This window comes from Dreissena polymorpha, chromosome 11, assembly GCF_020536995.1.
Source record: "Dreissena polymorpha isolate Duluth1 chromosome 11, UMN_Dpol_1.0, whole genome shotgun sequence".
NCBI classification, from domain to species: Eukaryota; Metazoa; Mollusca; class Bivalvia; order Myida; family Dreissenidae; genus Dreissena; species Dreissena polymorpha.
The window spans coordinates 67,310,127-67,335,514 of NC_068365.1; the positions used below are offsets into that span (position 1 = coordinate 67,310,127).

Below are 25,388 nucleotides of genomic sequence, written 5' to 3' on the forward strand. Positions count from 1 at the left end.
CGTAACGGGTTCTTGTCGTTAGACATTTTATTAGACAGGGATAAGCTTTTAAATACAAATTGCCTTCTGTTGTCTGGTGGACTTACCTTGAACTATGCTTAAGTCGCTGGTCAAAACATTAACGTCAGTGGTAAAGCAATACTTGAGGAATATCCAAAGACATGTGTACTTTTCACCAACGAGCAAATTGTTCGTTGTGATTTTCAATTTGAGAATTAACCCATGCTGTGCCTCAGATAAGCTGCGTATCTGCGTCTTTCACCCTATTTAAATGTTTAAAAACGCAAAGAAATACAATATCATGCGTATTGAAAACGCAACCAATTTCCTAAAATTTGATGCGTACGAAACAATAGTTTTAATAGAAAATTCTTTGCTCATTTTCGGTATATCCTCTTTGCAATTAGTATCGTTATGCGACGTCGCTTTTATTTAGCAATCGTCTGGATGAAGGAGCAAGAAAACAATCAAAGTTTTTCAAACGCTCTGCGGACTAGATTTTATAGTTGAGCATCTGACCAAATTGTTTAAATTATATACGACATACATGAGTTTTCAATCTGATTTTATCCGTCGCTCATTGTGCATGCATTTGTAAAGCGTCTGTACTTTCAGTTTCTATAACGATGCGAAATAAACATATCTAAGAGAGGTCGAAAGACGCCCGCGATTGTTTCGCCAACATATCGATCGATTGCAAACTTTTTTAACCAAGAAAGCAAGAGCCATTAAGTGACAAATAATTCGTGTTATCGATTTTTTAAGTTTGAAGTTTATAGTATGGACAGTTTCAAGAATTAAAGATGTTATGAAACATCAGAGTATTAAAGTTAATAATTATAGTTTCCAGTTTTATTGAATCAATACAAGTGTGCAGCTTCAATAGAAGTATTCTAAATCTAAATGGTTATGTTGAAGTGACCAAGATTGGCTTTTATTCAACGGGGATAGCGACAATGATTTTAAGGTATGAATTTTTATAACTCATTTCACCCTATTTCAAGACCGAAATCACCCTATTTTGTAGATCAAAGGGTGAAAACTCTATTTCCCAAATAATTATCTGGGGCACTGACCCATGACAATAATGAAAATTCATGCCACAGAATAATCACGATGTCACTCGAATAATCACGATGCCACACGAGTAATCACGATCTCACAAGAGTAATCACGATGCCACAGAATAATGACGATTGTGCATAACCTATTCATGTCACAAATAATCATGATTGTACAGAACCTATGTATTCTGTGTATGTGTAGTTAGATAAATACTAAGGCACTCATTTAATAATAATTCAAACAACAAAATCATAATGAGCGTTTAACATTAAATAGTAAGCGAACACAAATCCTATACATTATTTTTCTATTAATATCCCCGCACAAACTAACGCACGTGAAGAACACCGTTTAAAGTGTTGTCAAACGAGCTTGCGAGAAAAAAACACAACAGACCGCGCTAGCAGGCGCCTACACGTATAAATTGCGTCATTTCCGGTGCAACGGCCGCTCAACGTTGCCAAAGTTTGTTCATCATCTGCATCTCTTCGCACGTGTAGGTGTCGTAGCTCGGCATCCAGTACATCTAACGGTCACTCAAGATGAAATTTCCGCCGCCGGAAAGCCTGATGCAGCAGAGCGGCGCGTTTGAGGCGTACTCCGTATCGCGCGCGCAGCAGGAGTCTCGGTAGAAGCCGCAGATCTCCCCATGCTTGAAGCAGTTCTTGTTATGGAAGTCGCGCTCAGCAACAGCCGGTTCCGATTGTTCTTGTGACCGTTCATTTTCCATGCCGACTCGTTCCGAATTCAGTTCCGCGTTCGCCCGACTGTCTTTTTTTCACGACGTGTCGGAGGTTGATCAAATTCTCGAGGGTTTTCACGATATGTTTATTGGTGTCGCCACTGGCCATGATGTTCTCATTTATTCGCTTCGCTTCATTGAGAACAATCGTATCCGGTCCACTCCCACCGCTGGAAATGGCGCCGTAGGAGGCTCTAGTCATACCGTCGGCACAAACTTCCGTCTCGCAGCGAACTGGAATACAAAATTCCACTTCGAAAAGGTTCCTTTGCTGATTCTTGGAGTGTGTTTTTGAATAAAATGGAAAATTGTGTTTGAATATGCGTTTGCATATAGTTGTTTGAACAGATTCATTTTAGCTCGATTGTATATAAAGCATAAGGCTTATTTGAAACGCTCTCAAGTCCATTTCCTGGGACTATAACCAGTACTTGGTGTCTATATGTGAAATCTAAAGAACGATCCCACAGTGGGGCTTACACACGTGACCTCCCGATTGCGGACGACATATCCACTACACCACTACGACCTGTATGCATATATTCAATTTAAAATATTGGTTTATATCTTATTTAATAAGGCAGAAAATAACCAATGTAATACGACGAAAACGAATTGGAATGATTAAATGGAAAATCTACATAACTTTGAAAATGAGATAAAATTCCTTTGTTTGTTTCTGATTTTGCAATTTGATGACTCTCTTGACATTCACAATGATACATTGACTTTATCTAAATAAATGATACGATTTTACTCATATTTTCTAATTGCATTGCCTTAAATCTTCCTACGATTTATAAGAGAAAATTGCGCTCAAATTACTGTATCTTACTACAATATTCTCACAATATTTTATATTATTACAATAATTACAGAAATATTACGCTATTTGACTATTAAAAATGTTGTCAATTTAAGACAAGTGTGACATTGTATATAATTAGGGATGGCAACGAATATCCGAATATCCGAATATTCGGTCACGGACCGAATATTCGGATACTGTCTTTCGAATCGAATATTCGGAAGAAAAAAAAACAAAAACATCGAGTAATTTCAAAGACTTTGTATTCGTGAAATTTGCTTCAAACATTGTAAAAAAAGTTGTTCCGCGTGTCATAATGTTTATTCCGATAGGCGCGATAATGCGTCGCTATGGTGATGACAGTATACCGGTCATAAATCCCGCTAATTGCCTAACAAAGACAGTCACTTTGTGTCAAAATTATGATAGGTGCAAATCGCGTCGGCAATCAAAACACCGACCTGTACTTGATCCAATGACTCGAATTACGTTTAAAATTATCAAAGATTAAACGAGTAAAGGAAAAGCCAACTTGGTGTAAAAACAAGTATGGCAATTAAAACACCGACCCGTCTTGGTCTAATAACTCGAATTACAGTTAAAATGATCACAGATTAAATGAGTAAAAGAAGAGCCGACTTGGTGTGAAAAACAAAAAAGATCGTATGGTTATAATCACGCTGTCGAATAAAAAAGCTTTTAGAAAATATTTACTCAACCTCGAATAAGTTTTTGCGTATCGTATGGTCCAAACATTAATTAATTACTCAACATTCATTAAGGTATTATACTTAAATAAACGTTTTTGGTATTTCGCCCTCTTTTAATTGAAAATATATAAATTGCTACACGCATGAAGTAAATCTCTGTCCACGCAAAATGCCACCTACGCCTTCCGCTGCTTAGAAGTATTTCACGAGATCAACCGATAAGAAGTCGCCGATACGAGTGACTTTTAAACGTGGAAACTTTAAAAGACTGACTTTTTAGTCTGTTAAACAGGTTCAATTGGTGTTGTGGCTATGTAAATTATTCGTTCGAGCTCAGCTTAAATTATATTTAGATCTAACTGTTTTGTCATGTAATTATTTTGTCGTCATGTAAATATTATGTTTCTCGTTCTATTGTTTATGTACAATATTAAAAGTTTAAAAAAAGTTTTTTTAATTCAATTTTAACAATAAAAAGTAATCAACAAAATCAGCTCCGAATTAGCGACGGCAACGCTGTGTCAATATTTAGTCACTTCCGGTGAACTTCCGGTAAAAACGAAAGTAAAATTCATGGAGTAATGGTACGGTAAACAAATTTGATTTTTTTTCCAACAGATGTTGACCGAATATCCGAATATTCGTTCGGAAGGGTGACCGAATATTCGAATACCAAAATCGGTATTCGTTGCCATCCCTATATATAATATACCTTGTCAGTTACTTCAGGAAAAAATGACGCTTTCTTCGGAGTCCTTATCCGCAAAAACGTGACCTAAAATTGAAACAATAACCGGGCCTCGATTTGTCAAAACTAGGCTTAATGCATGTGCGAAAAATGTTTAATTAAAGATCAGCCTGTGTAGTTCGCACAGTCTCATCAGACACGACATTTAACACCAAGACTGGATTTCCGTTTAGAATAGACTGACATTAAACGAAACACTACTTAAAAGCAAAACGTTTCTTCCCTTATTAGCCTCTACGGACTGCACAGGCTAATCTTGGACGACTCTTTGCGTAAATGCATTAAGCCCCGTTTTTACCAGAGCGCAGCTCGCCTTCATAACACGCATAGGAAATATCAAGCAAATAATTTGGAATTAAAAACACTTAACAATCTAATAAAGCCATCGCATGAAGTAATGGGTATATAACAACATTTGTTTAATCTTTTATGTATTGAATTTAGTTTAACAAGTTTTCTATGTTTATTGACTTCCACAACACAAGTGTAACAGGTGTTTATTGTGTGTTTAAAGTTCTTTAACTTGTTCTTAAGCAATTCGAAAAATGTGACATAGATTTGAAAATAACACTTTGCCATCTTCAAAAGGATTTCACAGTTATACAAAATAAAAAATAAAGGTAAATCTCTAGTTGGATTAAAAACAACTACAAGCAAACAATTGCGTTACGCTTCAATGCAAATCTATTTATTAAATTATCAGTCTACGAGAAGGTCCATCCCTTACGGCAAAATAGTATTGTGTACGTTCTATGTCAAACAATTAACAAAAAAGGGTATCATATGTAAACTAAAAACTTTTCTCCGAATTAAAAAAAAACTACATTCTCGGCCTATTGGTATTTCCAAAAGGTCTGAATACCTTGTTTCAACTTGAAAAACAAACCTTTGAAAATAACAATAAACCTTACATCCTTCGAACATTAACGTTAATACCAACACAGACCACTTGCTAATTGGCTTCGAAAACATGTTTGTTGCGTCTTGATATTCCCGCACTGTATCGTGATTGCTTGCTCTTGCGCTAAATGGTTGGACTTTCGTACATAACCGGAAGGCAAAATCTCGTTTGGAAAAGGGTAATTATTCGTCGTAAAATATACGATATTCTATATTTGTACTGTACGTTTGGCGTTTGACGGTCCAAAATCTAGAATACGTGTCATGAAAAACGCATAACTACCGCAGTGATTATAAACTATTTGAATTGTGTTTTAAACCTTTATAAAATGTTTATTGATTTTCAAAAAAATGCTTGATAGTGTTTGAATGCCTCGATTTCGGCCAAGATGGACATCGACTGCCTTCACGATCCATTGTATAAACAATGTGACGTCATCGGTAAACGTATAGTAAAATACAGTTCGCGGAAGAATGCGATTATTTCCAAATAAGCATAAGTTCTACGATTTTTTCATTCAAGTTTAAAAGTGACAACGTTAACGTTGTGTTAACTTCAAACGCTAGAAGCAGTGTTGTATGCATTTTTAAGAACTGCTTGAGCCTAGTTCCGTGTAAAACTGGGTTTTATGAATGTGCTTACGTGTCGTCAAATGTTGGCGTGTTTACTCCGCACAGGCTAATAAGGGACGACATTTTCCACTTTAACGGAGTTCAAAAGAAGTCTCCTCTTTAGTAAAGACTTTACAAAACTTCTCTTTAGGCTGTCAGTGTCGTCGCTGATTACCTTGTGCGGTCAGCACAGGCTATTCTTGGTCGACACTTAAGTTACACGTAATAAGCCAGTTTTCCCAGAACGCGGCTCAATATGATTCAGTATTGTATGTAGAAAGTACAAATGTCGGGTCACCCATATAAGTGGTAGTGCTTTAATTATTTATTCGATAACAAACTAGTAATTGTAATATAACACGAGAATTGTGTCGATAATTGTCACTTCTAATGTTAACTGTTTCAAAAAGTGAATTTACCCGATTTTAAAAACTAACAACGCGCACTAATAAATCGCATGAGGATATCAGCAAGATCTGGCCAGAGTAATAATTACTTGTTTTCATGAAAATGCAGAAGGGTTGGGTAACAAGTTTTATCAACATAAGATGACGACCTTTCCTTTAATAAAAACCCTGTACAAGCACGCGACTAACCTGGTTGTTCCGTTTCACCGATGGATAACTATCGAACGAGTGCCTGCCAGCTCAACACCCTGTACGTGAGCTTCCGGAGTTTCGATTGGATGGTTAGTTGATGGTTTAAACAATTCAAGAAATAAATAAATAATCCGGTCATTAATAATAAACATATAGTAAGCATACGCAACTTGTTTAATGAGTTTTTGAATCTGCCGTCACGTTGGAGGATTCCCAAACCGGAATACGTCGTTTACGTGAAAATATACGCTCATACGTTACTGGCCAACAATCTCAAATGTATACCTTGATTAATTAATGATCATACGTAATTGTCCAAAGATCTTATGTTATGGGCCAGTGATCATACGTTATGGTCCAATGATCAAACGTTATGGTCCAATAATCTTACGTTATGTTCCAATCATCTAACGTTTTTTTTATCAATGACTTACGTTATTAACTGATTATCTGGGTTATAGCGCCTGACGGCTGCTCAGCGTTCTTCTGCGGATGCGAGTGCACTTTCCCGCTAGGCTCCCAGATGAACGCAACGAATCACGCCATCGTCTAAACGCGTGTGCATCTCACACGACCCGAAAATGTATGATACAGTAAAAAATGTAATTTTTTTGGCCGAGTTTCAGTTCGTTTCCCCCCTCCCGCTCTACACACACACAAACACACACACACTGTAAAACATAATTCATTATCAATGTCCCAACATGCTTATGTAAACTATATACGTCCAAAACATCTCGCCGCATAGAAATGCAAATTTTTAAATAAATTTATAAGTTGTTATATAGTTTTGAATAACGAGTAGATCAATTATAGCCTGGCTACTTTAAGATCTTGAAATCATTGTAATCCTATTCTCTAGCATAGATTCCCAAGCGCAGCTGCACACGGACGAAACTTTCATCGATTTAGGTTCTTTACTTCGACGAAAAATGAACGTCCTCTTGAAGAAATGAAAGTGAAGGCTTGCGGAGTCCGCACATGCTAATCAAGGACGACATTTTCCGCTTTTATGGTATTCTATTTTAAAGGAAGTCCCTTCAAGTCTTCTAAACGAAAATCCAGTTTCTTCGCCCCTGATTGGCCTGTTGAAAACTGCACACGCTAACCTGAGACGACACTTTACGCTGATGTATTAAGCCCGTAAGCCCTGTTTTCCCAGAACGCGGCTCTTATAATAAGCCTTTAAACCTTGAGAAAAACTGAAGACAACTTAAAATGTTTTATTTAAGAAATAATCGACGGGTAACCGTTGGTTATTGCGGTAATAACCAACGGTATGGAGTTCCGATGCGTAGGAATTAAACCACGAGGGCGTTTAAAAACAAGCATCGGAACGACAACCAACGCTTACACATCGATTATTTCGATTCTTACACGATTTCATTAATAACTTATCTGCGATTTAAAAATTTTAACTGAGAATGAAACCGAACGTCCTCCACTTTACCGCGAAAACATGACGTCACCACAACAATGAAAATCAAATAACGTTGTCGTTATTCATAAACAGTGCGCGGAATATCAAATTGACGTCATACTAACAACCGTTGGTATATCGGGGTTATAATCAACAGTAAGCTCCCTTCATTTAATATGTTTGCCGTTATGATATATTTGCCGTGATATTATCATACCGAACAACGTATGGTATTAAGAACGAAGAATTCTTAATCACACCGTACAAAACGTTTTATTTTGGACTGCAACGCTAATTCAGGTTTTCATTCACCGACATGATATTGACGGAAGGGCATATATTGTCAGCCTCTGTATATAAGTTTTTTGTGTGGGTGGGGTTTTACATTTCGTGTTACATAATAGTTTGGCGTGCTTTTGTATGGGCTCACAAGTAACAACTGTTTGCGATTTGTAAATAAGAATTTACAGTCAGGGTGAGGTTTTGTCTTCCTTATACAATTAGGGTTGTAAGCGTATTTCACATTGCTTGTGTGCCCGGATGCCGATTATATTTATTGTTGGCTTGTTTTGTTTTTAACTTTAGTAATTGATCATTCTGCGATATGATCATTTTGTATAAATACAGAATCTTGCACGAGTTGTCATATCATACAATATTTTATTAAACGAGTTCAGGAATTTTGTGAATAAGCGAGCCTTTTGCGAGCTTACTAACAAATTTCCTGGACGAGTTTAATAAAATATGGTATGAAATGACAACGCGTGTCAGATCGTTTTATCACATGCTTTTGAATAAGCAAATTAAATAAATATATACGACAACATACGGATAAATCCCGAATGTTGTTTACATTTCGTGACGTCATTTGACGTTGCAACGTCATTTCAGCAAAATAACGAAATGGTCAATCGAACGAAAACTAGCCAATTAAAACGCTTAAAAGTTAAAAAGTATATTACACATGTGTACGATACAAATATTCGTAATTGTTATATTACATGGGAAACAGGGTATGGCATGTGATAATACATTATATTAAACTGTTAAATACAATATATAAAATACTTTAAACAGCATTATCACATATACTTAAATGCGTGATAAACAAATTGACATTGCTCCCCGCCGTAAGAAATATAAAACATTATTAGCTTACATTTATTGCTATGTTCACTGTTTTCAATTTAAACCGTATGTTAAAAAAAATCAGTGTTCGATGTGTTTGCCAATTATTATTTTTACATTGTGCAGGGTCGGTGAACTGTCTCGGCTTCGAACTGACGTATCGGTGGGTGTATGGTGTCGGGCTGGCGGGTAGGGGTGGGTCGTGAAAGGGGCAATTGTGATACCAGTATTTGAAATGATGACACCTGTTTTTACCATGTGACACTGTAGAGGTATACGGTTTACACATATACTAAATGCACAAAGCATTAAACTCGTCTTTCATTGTTGCCGTTTAAAAATTTTACCCGTTTTAATAATTTAACACAAGATGATAATACACGATTTTACTGTTTAATAATTAATTTAATTTACAACTGTTTGACAACTTGTCAATATGAAAATATCAAATTAAAACCAATTTATTGAACTCGTATACAGTGTCTGATTTTGCTTCTTTAATCATTATGTATGCGCTTTTCTTGTTTATTTATATCGTGTGCGATTCGCAATGCGTTTAAGTCAGCTCTTCGTAACACCATCAAACAACTTTTGTAGACATACCGTGACGTCATTAAGTTATAAATGAGCCGTTGTGTACATAATTCCCTTACAAGCGGAAATCCCCGTAAAATTCATATCAACCTACTTTCGATTTCACGCGAGACTTAAAGTGTTTGTCAACATTAATTTGTAAAACAAACACGAGTTATTTAACAGAATATGAACTACTCGTCATTTTATTGTAAATAATTACACGAAAAATAAAGAATCGATGAATAAGTCGGAACAACCCAAACAATTCTGTGTCAATGGAAATTCCCGCAAATTCAATATCGACTTACTTTCGATTTCATATGCGTCATTGGAAATCACCAGACAATTCATATCAACTTACTATCGATTTCAACGGATGGTCACAATACATAAATTCGAACGAACAAGTGAGTTATTATTTGTATTACTTCTGGTTTTTATAAAACATGTTTATTAAGGATTGTTTGATCTTTTGCTAAAATATAATTTGTAATATGTGCAGTTACGTTTGAAGTATTCGACCGTGTTCAAGCCAAAGGTGGTTAGCGTGTGGCTATGATATTAGTTTTTGAAATCATCATTTTTTATGATAATATCACAGGTGGTTAGCGTGTGGCTATGTTATTAATTAGTGAAAACATCATTTTGAATGATAAATAATCATATTATAACGAAAAATTAACTTTTCTGAAAAAAAAAATATTTCACTATCAAATATATATATAACCTGTGGTTCAAGCTATACTTGTAAATTGTATTCGTTGTGTTGCATTCGAACATATGAACAGTGCGATAATATTTGAGACTTCTCGACAATTAATTAAACATTCAAATAATTGGTAATCAAAACACCACTAAATAATGGATGCTGTGGCAGTTATGAGGATTTCTATTTATAATAATATACATTTCTTATGATTTACCTACAATTTCTACATACACATACTGTTTTGATTTTTATATGCAATAATTCAATATGCTTTTTTGCATTCAGACTGTAACTTATCATGTCAATCATTACTTATCGTGTCAATCATTGCTAATTATGTCAATCATAACTTATCATGTAAATTATTACGTATCATGTCAATAATAACTTATCATGTCAAGTGTTACTCATTATGTCAATCATTATACTTATCATGTCAATCATTACTCATCATGTCCATCGTTACTTATCATGTCAATCATTACTGAGCATGTCAATCATAACTTATCATGTCAATAATTCTTTATCATGTCAATCATTACTGATAATGTCAATCATTACTTAGATTTTCAATCATTACTTATCATGACAATCATTACTTATCATGATGTAAATTCTACTCAGACTTCAAACTGATTGATAACTTATCATGTCAATCATTACCTATTATGTAAATACTACTCATATTTTGGATTCAAACTGATTGATAACTTATCATGTCGATCATTACTTATCATGTAAATACTACTCTGTTTTTGACATTCAAATTGATATGTATCTTCTTCTCGTCAATTGTTGCGTTTGTTTTTCAAGTTTTTTTTATCATCCCGAAATCCGGGCTAATAACTGGTGACGTGTTTAATGATGTCATAACGTCAACTCGATACCTAACGCATCATTGGTAAATTATGTATTTTATACTATTGAAAATGCTACTTTTATTTTAAATCTATGCGAAGACGTTGCTTTTTAGTCACATAATTGAGCGTTACTTTTTAAAATAAATTGTATCATTTTGACATCTTAAATGTATTTCCCGCTATGCCATCATCAATAACAATATAAAAATCTATAAGGCACTGCACCATTTTTAGAATTAAAAAACGAAACCAAAAGTAAACCAAAAGTTAACATTTAATAAACAACTACATCTACAACGACATTGCTACACATCCCAAATAGTTTGTCCTAAATAAGTGCTCGTCAATTGTTGCATTACCTTTTTACATCATACATTTAAATCAAGGTGTTTTAGTGATTTTTTGTGGACATCTTATCGATTTATTGACTTAAACCACTTGTCCTGTATGCAAATATTTTAAGTTACTCTTACCAGTGTTTTTTTCCAACCAGTGAGCATGAATGATGGCTAACAATAGCAATACCAATCAACTGGTCTATTAGTTACTTGTGTTTAGCTTACCTGAGCACAACGTAAAGACTTTTTGTGATAATATTTTGTCATTCGTCCGTGCGTCGCCATTATTTACATTTATGTCACACAAGAGGCAACACTTTTTGACAATCTTCATGAAATCGATCAAACATGTGTGCTAGTAATACAGCGAACGAGTAAGAAAATTAATTGCGTAAGTACAAAAAAAATGTCATTTGGTAAGCTGAAAGAAACCCCTCGTGAACACTTTGCATGCCACATTTTTTGTAAGAACATTTGTCCCAATTATAAAACCGACCGAATTCTAAAATTGTTCAGGTCCGTTGAAAAGTTATCGGGGCAATTTTTATTGAATAGTGAAACCTTCTGACCGCTCTAGATGTTACATTTATAACTCAATTTGAAAGAGATAATATCCCATAACAATCGTCACAATGATATCAGGGCCGATTTCAAAACGTGTTCTGGTCCGTTGAAAACCGTGGCTGCCAGGAGGTGGGGCAGTTTTTCTTAAATTGCTAAAGGGAAATCTTGTGAACACTTTAGGGGTCACATTTATTGCGCAGATGACAAATGTCGAAATAAATTTATCGACCAAATTCGAAACTGGGTTATGTGGGGTAAACACTAATTGAATAGTTCAAATTATTAAAAGCTTGTTAACTACAGATGCCATATTTATTGAACAATCGTAAACAAATTGGTGAGATAATTAAATGTTTCCCGAATATGTCTCCGGCGAGTTTGAAATGTGTTACGTGAGTAGTTTAAAAACCATATTTATTTATATATTTATTAAACATAAGCCGCCATAAAAATATGCGAAAAATCTAGACGCCACATTGTTTGTCAAATCATCATACCGAGTTTTAAAATGCAAAAACAGTTCAGTATATTCAGGTCGCAGGTGAGTAACTGTGTTGTCCCTTAGCTTGATTATTAGTTGTATGTAACCTGTCCGATTTTTACAACGCTATAATTTTTACAAGAAATCGTTTGGTCACGTTTTTCTTAAATTAAAAAACCCCTTTGCAAGCTTCACTGTCCAGGTAAACAAATAGAAAGAGCACATTTTGATACATTTTTATGTATTTGATTATTATACAAACTTGATTTATTAGATTGTTAAGCGATTTTCTTACTATTTTGCTGATAAGATTTTGTGTTCGTTCGTACTTTTACGATTCGTTCCATTTTTATGTTTCGGATTATCATTCGTTCAATCATGTAAACCCTCCTCTTGAATCGTATGTAACTCATCATATGTGTAATACATGATAGATCCAGTTCCTTTTTTATTTACCTATGTTATGTATCATTTTACAGCCATCTAGTACTAGCAAGAGGCAATGATTTTTTTTAAATGGGAATATTTGAATGATATTTGGCATTGATGTTATACTATTTGAAACAAACATAATGATGTCTTTCTTTTTTTATTTGGATGAAAAATAGATTTTTTAGGATTTTTTAAAAACACGTAAAAAAATATGTGAATTTTTCTGCTGTTTTTTTCTGCCAAAAATCTGGTTCATTGCCAGCAAACAACTGACATTTGCATTTAACCAGCTATTTTGGCCATTTATAAGTTATTTTTATCTATGTGAATGCCTTTTTAGACATAAAACACATTAATACATATTAAGAACAAATATTTTTTATTGGTTTTGCACTTTTTACTGAACAGTTTATGGCAAAATAAAAGGGGGCATACAAATATATATTTATGTGCATGAACAGCCTTTGTCTTTACTGCTATCAACAACAATCCTGCAGCTTTTTTAAGGTTTTATTTTCAATGATAACTAATGTGGAACTGACACATAATTTGTTGACACAATTTATATTTGTTGTGCATACACAATATATAAATACTTGTGAAATGTCCAATTACCCGACATTACATAATGATGAATTAAAATGACACATGCCTCCCAATCACGATGACGAGTTGTTCAAATAAAAAAACAAACAACATTGTTGATGTGGTTTTTTTTGTCAGTCAAAGGTGGCATATAGGCAAAAACTAATCCCAAAGATTGAAATTTTTCATAAATGACGATTGATGTATCAATTTACTTCAACTGCACTCTCACATGTCAGACCGACAGTGTCATGAGCAGACATAGTGGTCACTACAAAACGGTGAAATTCTTATGGGGGCTTTCAATAGTTTTGACAAGTTTTATATGTTGTTCACTAAATTAAAATAAATTGTCCATTAGGTTAAATAAGTCCTCAAATTATAAATACACCACAAGAACAACAGCCAATACCTCAGGGCTTTCCTTAGACCTCAAATCTCAAGAGTCAAGGACTCTTGGGACCATATTTTCAAGAGTCAAAATCAAACTTCTGAGAGTCCTAATAATAACGCAGGAGAGTCAATGTTTTTTTGCAATTTAAGCAAATTACTGAGATATAATATATACAAGGGACAAAATTGTCACAAAACCAGGTTTTCATTGTGAAAAAAAATCTGATAAAGGGAAACAACTCAAACTGAACTTTTGAAATGAACAAACAAAATTAACCCCCTTTGTAAGTTTGTTTTAAAATAAATCTATTTTTAGTCGTGGCGACCTTGACATTGGAGATATTGACGTGATTCTTTCGTGCGACACACTGTCCCATGATGGTGAACAAATGTGCCAAATGATTTTAAAATCTCATAATGAATGACATAGTTATAGCCCAGACAAGCTCAATTATGCAGCGTTTTCTTTAGGATTTTTTGTAGCAGGTTTTTGAGTTATTTGAGGAGGCCAACTTGTGCGAGCACCGAAGGTGTGAGTTGCTAGGGGGTCCGGGGGCATGCTCCCCTGAATTTTTGTTAAATAAAGGTGCCAAATCATGGCCTCTGAGCGATTTTGGGCACATAATGTACATGATTTTGCTCATTTAAAATAGAGGATATTTATGTGAATGGCAAAATAAACATAAAGTCCTCAGTTTACATCAACTCTGCAATTATCAAGATTTTAATAAAAACAGATATAAATGTATAAAAAAAACATAAAAAAGTTACACCAATTCGACTTTTAATAATTAATTTTACAAATAAAACAGAGTTTGATGTAATTCTAATCTGATTCTGGGTCATATTCCTTTGATGCCAGGTTAAGTTTTTGTATGGCTATATCAACAGCTGTCTCAATCAGGCTCAGCTTATCATTCCCCTCAGTAACATCGGTTTGGACCCCAGCATCCACAAGTGTAAGAAATGGTGCTGATGCTGAGGCCCTTGGCTGCTTCGGGGTAATCTTCCGCCTCTATTTTATGTCATGCCACAGCTTGACTGCTGAACTTATCAATATGGAAATGTAGCATGTTTTTTTAGATTGAATTTTACTTTTGAACTTCAATTCAGATTAAATTTTACTTTTGAACTTTATTTGTTTTTAAAGAAGAGTATAAATGGTCCATTCTTATAGAAGACAATGCCCAAAACCATGGGTGACATTAATATTTTGTCAGAAGCCCTCTGGAAAAGATGCATAAAAATTGGGCATTTTATGGTTCTCCTAGCATAGCAATTTTAAGAAAGGTTTGACAATTTGGCAATGCAGATTTCCCCCCCCCCCCTAAAAAAACGAGCATAGGTTGCCCCAGCTTAGGCAATCGTAGGATTTAAATATGTCGCAGAGGAAGCTTCTTTTGGTCAATATTTTCCAATACAAATTTGGACATAGCTAAACATTTCAGTGCCAATTCAATATAATTAGCAAACTCCAACCTTAATCATGACAATATCAGGAGAGTTTGGGGCTCGAGATTTTCATTTATCTAATGAAAGACTCTTCTCCTGTAAAATGTGGTTATAAATAAATCCACTTACCGTTCGGAGGTTAAAAACTCTGCGGAGAAACCAAACATCGGCATGATCGGAACCATCAACGAAATTTGTCGAAAATAAAACCGAAATGTTAAGTATTGAATACTTAAATAAGGTTAACATGAAGACAAAAGGTTCACTGTCACACATGTTTAACAAAAGTAAAATCATTTGCTTCATTAAATAGGTTCAAAAACCAAAATTCTTCTTATTTAAATAAGACCTAACACTAGTTATATGAACTTCAATGTATCTGTAAGTATTTTTCCTAAGATAGGTGACTAACAAACCTATCCAATGGTTTAAAAAATCTTATATTCAGTTATCGCCTATGGCGATTTCTTCCTGATTTCTTTTCTTTTCCTCCCGCTGCCTTCAGCTTCTTTGCCTCAATCTCCTCTATCGGGGCCGCATTCACAAACGGCAGCTTCTTGCGGTAATCTGTAACATGTAAATGAACATTTGAGCCGCACTCTGGGAAAACGGGGCTTAATGCATGAGCCTAAAGCGTCATCCCAGATTAGCCTGTTTAGTCCACACAGGCACAACACTTACTGCTTCAACTGGATTTTCTTTAAGAAGGGACTTTCGTAAACGAAATAGCTTAAAGGTTCATTGTTTTTACCATTCAAGGCTTTTTTAAGGCTGTTGGGGGAAGGGGCCTTAGCCTTCATATTATATAGGAAAAAGTGTGTGAAACCCAAAATTTGGGGATACAACTCACGCAATGTTAGTCATAGGGGAATGAAATTATCAGGTGTAAGTTTCTTTTTTTGGGATAAGTGCATGAATATAATGAAAAATTTTGAGAGGATGTAACCTTTTTATGAAAATTTCTGAGGGATTGTAGACCAGATTAGGCTACAGCTTTAGAATTAAAAAAAAAGACTGCTCTTCCTTATCTTTTGATATCAGTCTTCTTAAACTCAATTATGTTATATCTGTCTTCTTAAACTACATTTTGTGATATCTGACTTCTTAAAAGTAAAATTAAGTATAACAGTATATATTTCAATTGCATAAACATTAGTGAATTACAATAATGATGATTAATTAATGTTGATAATAAATGTATTTCAAAATGACCGATTCATTGCCATAAAATAAAATTACATGGGGTTTATGTTTCAAAATGTCATTCTGCTGAAAATGTCATTTATATACTAAGAAAAATATTTATTGGTTAACATTGCACATTTTTTTTTATCTAGTACCTGATGTGGAAGCTTAAACTTTGCAGCTATTGAAGCCTGGTCTTGTGTAAATTGACCTGGCTGCGGTGATACACGCTCACTGTCAGGCTCTGACCGCTCACTGTCAGGCTCCGAATGCTCACTGTCAGACTCCGAGTCAAACTCTTCCCAATCCTGAGACTCTGACTTATTAATATCAGACATATGTCTGCAAAAAGAATAATTGAAATCAAAGAAATAATATATCTACATAATATAACTAAAATACAGTAACCGTATCAAATTGTTGTTCACATCCGACGTTAAATAAAGATTATTGTATCTTGTATCATTAATGCTATATCCGAAATACTTGCTGTCCGAATTGTGCAAGTCTGTATTTTGTATTATCGAAACGTCTATTTACAGATATACGAATGAAATCTACCATTACGATATCATGTCGTCATAAATATATCCTTCAATGATGTTTAGCACGTACATTTTTTAGCAACTTTACAGAGGAAAAAAAGAACAATTGATAATTACGTCGTATGAATTGTCAACAACGGTGGCCATCTTGCCATTCATGAAACCGGTCAATAGTGAGTCCATGCATTAGCAACAACCAGCAGAATCACGACATTTTGCAAAGCAATTAGTGGCATGAATGGAAAGGAGAATGATTAACCTACAAAATAAAAGCAATTTTTCTACTGGGCAATGTATCTTACCTATTTTTCTCGATCTCAGAAATTTTCTGAGGCTTTCTTTTAATCTTCTACGCAACTGTGCGGATACGAAAGTGCTTTGCCTGTGAACATAAATGTATTAACTTATATGATGAGTGGTTATTTTAACCATATCCAATCGAAAACCACCTTAAAAACGACATAATTCCGACCCCCTATTGGCACTATTTTTATGAACAAGATTTACCGCAGGAATTTTTCAGTAATAAATGAGCCATACGCAGTTGCCTCCCTTGTGCCCATCGCTACTAGTACAACGCCCTGCATACCTCGATATCTGGTCAAATCCAATTGGTCTCACCGTTGTGTAAGTTAAATGTAAATATTGCAACATTGATGTGATATGCTGTTATTTGGTAGTAATTATTTGAATAACTCAACTAAATCCATTATTCCTTAAGCGTTCAGTAATGCCCAGGGCTAAATACTAATTTTTTTTTCAACTAGCCCATTCGGGCTAGTAAATTAAGAACCAATCTTTCATGTGCCCCAACCAAAGTATTATCAAAACCTTTATATTTATCATTTAACTTGTATTTTCTTGTGCGTGGAGATGCGCAATTATGATTCAATCATTCTTATTAGCTTGCCTTTCTTATGCTAATGAATTCAATATTCATCTACTTAAGACATCCATTTGTAATCTTCACGCCATTTCGGGAGAAATTTCCTTGTTTTTTTCCCTCATACTTTCTCTTACTTTCCTCCTTACCTTTTCTTTTCTTATCCGCGGAACACCCATCCCCACCCGTAAAGCCAAACTTAAACAACGACATGAATGTTCAAACCTTTTTACATAGATTGCCGCGGTTGCCGTTTGACAACAAACGGTAAGTGAGTCTTAGGTGTCGCAAAATAACAAATAAAGTGTTACAGTAGTCGAAACAATTGTACAAAGTTAACTCTCTACTAAAAGCCGGGATCGACCATTAATATAAGTTTTGCTTATTGAATTGCGTAAAAATGATTGTCAAAACACTTCTAAACTATCAAACAAATTAAAATTATTTAAAATTGATAAATATATAATAATATTATATTATTTTGTGTTAATGTCGAGTTTTATAATACCTTCATCGTTCCCGGACAATCCTGGGCGATCCCGGCTTTTAGTTTTAAATGTATTTTTATCAAGAAAACACATCACTTCTAGGAAACCAATCAAAACCGTATATATCGGAATTCCGTTTCAAAATAGGTACTGACGTGTTTAACCAGGAAAACCGCCGGGGATTTTCTGAATTGTTGGCCTCTTTATCCCCACGCTTTTTGAAAAAAAGGTGGGGATATTGTGGTTATCTCCGCCGTCCGTCTGTCTGTCCGTCCGTCCTGGCCACTATCTCCTCCTACACAAAAAGCACTAGAACCTTGAAACTTACACACATGGTAGCTATGAGCATATGTGCGACCCTGCACTATTTGGAATTTTGATCTGACCCCTGGGTCAAAAGTTATAGCAGTTGGGGTGGGGCCGCGTCAGTAATTATCACTCATTTTTTTAGGTTATTTTACATTTACTTCTTTATTTCTACACCGATTCACTTCAAATTGATACTGGACCTCTCTTATGACAATACGGTCAATCTCAACCATGCATGGCCCCATTCCCAACCCTGGGGTGCCCCGCCCACATAGGCCACACCCACCAAAAATTTCCATTTACTATAAATTTTTCATTTCAACACGGATTCACTTCAAATTGATACTGAACTTTTGTTATGACATTAGGGTCAATCTCAACTATGCATGGCCCCATAACCAACCCTGGGGCCCCGCCCACATAGACCACACCCACCCAAAATTGCCTTTACTATAATTTCTTCATTTCTACACCGATTCACTTCAAATTGATATTGAACTTCTCTTATGACAATACAGTCAATCTCAACTATGCATGGCCCCATTACCAACCCTGGGGCGCCCCGCCCACATAGACCACACCCACCCAAAATTGCCTTTTACTATAATTTCTTCATTTCTACACCGATTTACTTCAAATTGATACTGAACCTCTCTTATGACAATACGGTCAATCTCAACTATGCATGGCCCCATTACCAACCCTGGGGCCCCGCCCACATAGACCACACCTACCCAAAATTGCCTTTTACTATAATTTCTTCTTTTCTACACCGATTCACTTCAAATTGATACTGAACTTCTCTTATGACAATATGGTCAATCTCAACTATGCATGGCACAGTTACCAACCAGGGTTCGACACTAAGGCACGTCCGACAGACATTGTCTAGTAAGATCGATGGTCGGGCTAGTAAAACTGCGGGCTAGCTTGTCCGACTGGTCGTATATAAATAAAATAAAAATCTATACTGATTCATAAAACTATAAATAACTGCTGTGAAAACCTGAACTTTTAATGTGTAAAATTACTCTTGTATTTACATGAAAACAAAACTAGTATATTTAAATAAACGCGGAGCATTCACATGATTCATCGCTATTTTTAGACGCAAAGGAGAGCTTCCTGCAGAAATTGCTTGTTTCAATTGGTCAAGTTGTAATGAATATTAATGATTTTCTGCAGTGTCGTAAAACTGTAGAGCATGATTTTACGACTTCTATCGAAAATCAGTATCGTCAATGAAAACATTTTTGCGTAGCAGACAAGATAATGTAATTTAAGAATGGCTTTGTTCAAGTTCAAATTTTTGTCCGACAAATCAGTTAATAAAAACGAGTCCGACACTTAACTGACACAAAACATAAATATGAAGAAACGCGAAAACATCAATTTTATTCTAGATGGAAAATCGAGTCAGTTCCCATGGCTTGAATTTGACGAAGAAAAGCAAAAAAAGGGTTATTTTATTGTTTTACTCTATGCATAAAAAATCTGGTGTTCACTGATAATTAACTGATAAATCCTGATATAACAGTTACATGACACAATTGTGTTCATTTGCTGTGTCATTTATGGTCTAGTAGACATCAGGTTCGGGCTAGTACATTTTAAGAGGAGCTGGTCCGACGGTCTTGCTGTAAAAAAAGTGAATGTCGAACCCTGCCAACCCTGGGGCGCCCTGCCCACATATGTCACACCCACCCAAAATTGCCTTTTACTATAACTTCTTCATTTCTACACCAAATCACTTCTAATTGATGATGAACTTCTCTTATGACAATACAGTCAATCTCAGCTATGCATGGCCCCATTACCAACCCTGGGGCACACCTAGGTCAAACATTCGGCGTGGGGATACGCGTCGGCCTCTGCCGCGCCATTTCTAGTTTTGATTGCAATCAGGGGTTCCAAATCTATTTTGAGTAACGATCTGTTTGTAGTCTCCGACTCCAATCTGGGATTTAATTGTCATTTGATCATACTGTATTAAGATTTTTGCATCTTTCAAAAGCTTATTTAAAACGCAGTTTATTGATATAGAACACATAATCCCGACCAAAATACACACGACCGGTCGGGCATGTTACTGGAACATTTGCTAGTACGGACCTAGGTACAGGCAGTGAATGCCGTTCAGACATGCCTTAATGTAAAGCCCTGCTGCCTTTTATTGTTTTGAATCCTAAATGCTCATAGTGATGGACAGTAAAATCTTGTGTACATCTATGCAATACTTGTTTAATGCTAAAGGCCTAAGATTACATTTTTAATAGTTGTGTAACGCTGTTATTTTACAGATTATTTTGTCATGCAATTTGTAAGTTTTTTGTACAGTGTATTGTGTAATTTCAGTTTTACAAGTTTGACCCGTTATCTTGCTGTCAAATTAAATCCGGCAGAATGATCCGTTGTCTTCTGTTCATTTAAAATCCGACCAAATAATTGGGGCAGTAAAGTAACCTTGGACGTATGACCCACTTGTTCTAATATTAGATCTAAAAATAAAGGCCTGGATATAACAATTATGCTGCAATAAAGCATATTTTATATCATATACAATGCAAAACAGTCTTCGAATTAGCCTATAAGCCCGAAGTCCGAGTCGATTCTTGGGCCGGTCTGTCGATCCTAAATGCTTATATAATAGCCCGATCGGTCGATAAAATATTTGAGCGTCATATCAATAACCTGATATATACGCGTTTTTAAGAGGCAGGATTAAATTGCCTATTTAAATGCCTACAATGACGTAATATGTTTTAAAGCATGCGGCCGCCATTTTTCTAAACTGTCTATTATGACCAATCTAGAAGCATATATAATTTTAGGTTACAATATGCTAAATCATTTTCGTGTTCAATGCTATACACTTTAAAGAATGGAACGTCATTTATTTGAAGACACAGTTCTCTGTATGGGCACTTGCCATGACTTTATTTTTTAATATTTCTGTGTGCATGTGGTAGGGAAAACATTGTTGTATACTACAAATTCAGTGTTTTGCTTATAGGTTGGAGACTACATGAGATTTTGACAGATGGCATGAAAACCCTCATCAACTGGAGATCAGCCAGTAAAAAGGTGGCCTTAGAACAGTGACCGTTGATTGGTGTCGAGTTCTTTTTTACATACTGGATGACCTATCTTTTTTATTGTGTAAATCCATTCGGCTTGGCATGCTCTTTAAGAAAAGGTATGGGTATGGGGGTGTCTACGCGCAAAAGTTTGACTTTATTTTTCATTGAAGTTGTAGGTTTTACATTGAATTTGTTAAGGAACTCTTTTGGTATATTGTGACCTAAACTAACTTTAGGTAAAAATGAAAAATCATCTGCAAGTGCAAAATATGACTGGGAAAGCTGATTTTTGGTCATTTCTTAGCAAAAGAGAAGATTATAAGTGCATTAAGTGCATGAATTCAGATGATTTGACCTGGAATAGTTGCTTTTCAAGTTGATCCCCCACCCTTATATAGCGGAATAAAGGCTGAAATGCTTTCCAACTTAAATTGAAAGGCATATTGGTTGACTGTGTAGCATTAATGTGCTACATGAAGTCAGAATTCAACACCTGGGTCTCCATGATCCAATAACGCAACAATAGCTTGTGCATAAAGCATTAACATTCAAACAGAGCCCCATTTCACGGACATGGAATGGCAGACAATTTTACAGTTTGGACAGTGCAGCAGAAGCTTAGCTGAGCCAGCATTCATATTTAGTACAATCATGAATATAACAAGCTTTATCACTTCATATTATTTATAGAAATACACTTAAAATACATAAATGCATGCGTTTTTTTCATTTTATATCTATTTCTATTGGGTATTTTGACTTTTTCAGGTAGAGGAATGTCTGCAACTAAGCAGAGGACCACTGCATAAGGGTTATTGATGGCATAACAGGTAATAATACTAAATTATTATCATTTACACAAGCAAATAAGCATATGAATGATGCTTAGAGTGTGAAATACTGCCATAATCAGGTTTGTGGTCACTCAAACCCTCGCCGTTGTGCAATGCTTTGTGCAGTTTGAATCTATAGTTCCGCGTCCCGACACGTAAAGCTCGTGCTTTGCTGGCAGGGGAAGTTGACACTTAACAGGTTTATCCTTGTTCCTGAGCATGTATGCAGTACAGCTGAGTTGATTTGCTACTTGTAACCCTACAATAAGCTTGTGTTTGGTATCGTTTTCTCACAAAATGCTTACTGTTAATGTTCTGGCTTGAAAGGATGTCGCATTGGACTTAAACATAGGATTGTTGTAGCAAGTGTCCCCTTCATCATGTAATTACCTTAGAGGGATCTTTTTGCCATAATGTGTCACTTTCTCAGCAACCAGTTTTGTTTTTTATTTGGTACATGCTTCTCTCATTCAGTGATGTAAGGGAAGTATTGACCTTATTCGCTTGTCTTTGCATACAAAGTTGACCTGGATCGATGATATTTGTTGTGTTGAGAATTCTGCGTGAAGCTGTGTCCCCAAAAGAAGTACTAGAAACCCCTTTCAGGAAGTCTACATTGATCTGAGCTCCCTTTCTGCCCCTGTTAGTACATGGAACCTCATTGCTTAGCTTATAATGCTTGCTTACATTTATGTATCTTGTTCATTTTAACCTTTCCTTCCAGTCTAAACACCGAACATCAGCATTTTTTCTTTCGCTCGGTTATGAACCTCCATTTTCACCTGATTCCCACCATAAAAATAGTCATAAGTACTTATTTTGTGCTCAAAATATGCAATTTTGTATTCTCTTGAACCTCTAAATGAGAGCTGGCAGTGCATATTGACCATCTGCTGCAGTTTAAAGGCACCCACGACATTATATGCTAGAATATATCATTGGCTGCTGGTAAATAAAGGGGCTTCGAGTGACAAGGCGCTTTCAAGATTTCACTATTTTATTGTTGCGCAACAACAAGTCATTTGAAGCTTATTGATTTCTACACTTTTAAAGTATCTTTGATCTCTCATTTTTACTAATTATGCCCCTCTTTGAAGAAGAGGGGGTATATTGCTTTGCACATGTCTGTCGGTCGGTCCGTCCACCAGGTGGTTTCCGGATGATAACTCAAGAACGCTTATGGCTAGGATCATAATACTTCAAAGGTTTATTGATCATGACTCGCAGATGACCCTTTTTGATTTTGAGGTCACTAGGTCAAAGGTCAAGGTCACGGTGACCCGCAATAGTAAAATGGTTTCCGGATGATTACTCAAGAACGCTTATGCCTAGGATCATGAAACTTGGTAGGTAGATCGATAATGGCTGGCAGATGACCCCTATTGATTTTCAGGTCACTAGGTCAAGGTCATGGTGACCCGAAATAGTAAAATGGTTTCTGGATGATAACTCAAGAACGCTTATGCCTAGGATCATGAAACTTGATAGGTAGATTGATCATGACTCGCAGCTGACCCCTATGGATTTTCAGGTCACTATATCAAAGGTCAAAGTCACGGTGATCTGAAATCGTATAATGGTTTCCGGATGATAACTCAAGAACGCTAATGGCTACGATCTTTAAACTTCATATGTACATTGACCATGACTCGCAGATGACCCCTATTGATTTTGAGGTCACTAGGCCAAAGGTCAAGGTCACGGTGACCCAAAATAGTAAAATGGTTTCTGGATGAATACTCAAGAACGCTTATGGCTAGGATCATGAAACTGCATAGGTACATTGATAATGATTGGCAGATGACCCCTATAGATTTTCAAGTCACTAGGTCAAAGGTAAAGGTCACAGTCACAAAAAACATATTCACACAATGGCTGTCACTACAACAGAGAGCCCATATTGGGAGCATGCATGTTTTACAAACAGCCCTTGTTTTAATTTGATTCTTGAGTTTTTACTGGAGCTTTTACGATCGAATGTTTACATTTATCAATATAAAGCATTTAATGAATAACTTTAATGAAAAACATGCCAAAATCTGTGAAAAGGCCCCTTTAAATGATTGTAGCGAATGCTACCCACTGTCACCAAAAACACGATTTATAAAATTGCATTACTTGTCGGAGCAATTACAAGAATTTTATCAAAGCTTCCAATTGTGCACGACAAATGCACAATCCGAAATAGGTTTTTGTTTTCGTTCGCTCCAAAATATTCTATATAAACCTTCCACGTCCGAATAGCTAAAACTGTTGTTTCGTCACAGAAATTATGTCACAAAAATACATTATTAACTGCGTAATTAATTGAATGAAAATATAAGTACAAAAAGCTGGTTCTGTAATACATTTTAGAAAAAAAATAAAACAAAGAAAACAAAACAAGGTTAGGTATATTTTATAGACGTTAATACAGGCCGTTATGCTTCCTGCGGGCAGATTATCACTGCCCGCCCCGGCTCAGCCGTGTATTATCCTCTAAATATTTCCTTTTTACGAATACACAAGCAAAACACTTGAATACTAAATAATTATGTATTTATTCTACAACATAAGTTGTTTATGCATTGTGATTTTCAACAATCTGATTTAAATATATGTTGGATATGATTATCCATAAAAGCCAATTACAGGCATGTTACTTTGATCAAGTAGACCATGTAACTGGTGTGTACTTTTATATAAATTTATATTAAATTGCAATTATATTTTCATCCAAATTTCGAATCGTATAAACAGAGTTTCTAGTATATAATTTTTGCTAATCATGGTACATGTTTTTTTAATAGGAAAGCGATATTGGTGTCAGAAGAGCGTCAAACAAAAAGCATTATCAAAACCTTCAATCAATCATGCAGGTATAGCATTAGCATTTGTTTGTAAACTAGTTGTTTTTATTGATAGTTTATACTGAACATAAGGAATACAGAACACGTTCTCAGA

The 25,388-nt window shown here is 35.4% G+C and overlaps 1 protein-coding gene across 9 annotated transcripts in view; it reads left to right on the forward strand.

The window, feature by feature from the left end:
- LOC127850612 (uncharacterized) overlaps window positions 1-25,388 on the forward strand; it is a 1,644,088-nt gene that overhangs the window by 1,224,750 nt on the left and 393,950 nt on the right. For 2 of the 9 annotated variants that reach the window (XR_008035377.1, XM_052383776.1), the window contains exon 1: window positions 9,682-9,715. The exons of 2 other annotated variants lie outside the window; for them this stretch is intronic. Coding sequence is in view for 1 of the 7 variants with exons in the window: in XM_052383776.1 (XP_052239736.1) it covers window positions 9,685-9,715 (31 nt within the window). In the remaining 6 variants the exon portion in view is untranslated. Of the gene's footprint in view, window positions 1-9,681; window positions 9,716-17,420; window positions 17,480-21,646; window positions 21,729-22,225; window positions 22,381-25,388 lie in introns of those variants that run through there. 5 more of the 9 variants (XM_052383763.1, XM_052383767.1, XM_052383765.1 and 2 more) reach the window with 4 other exon arrangements.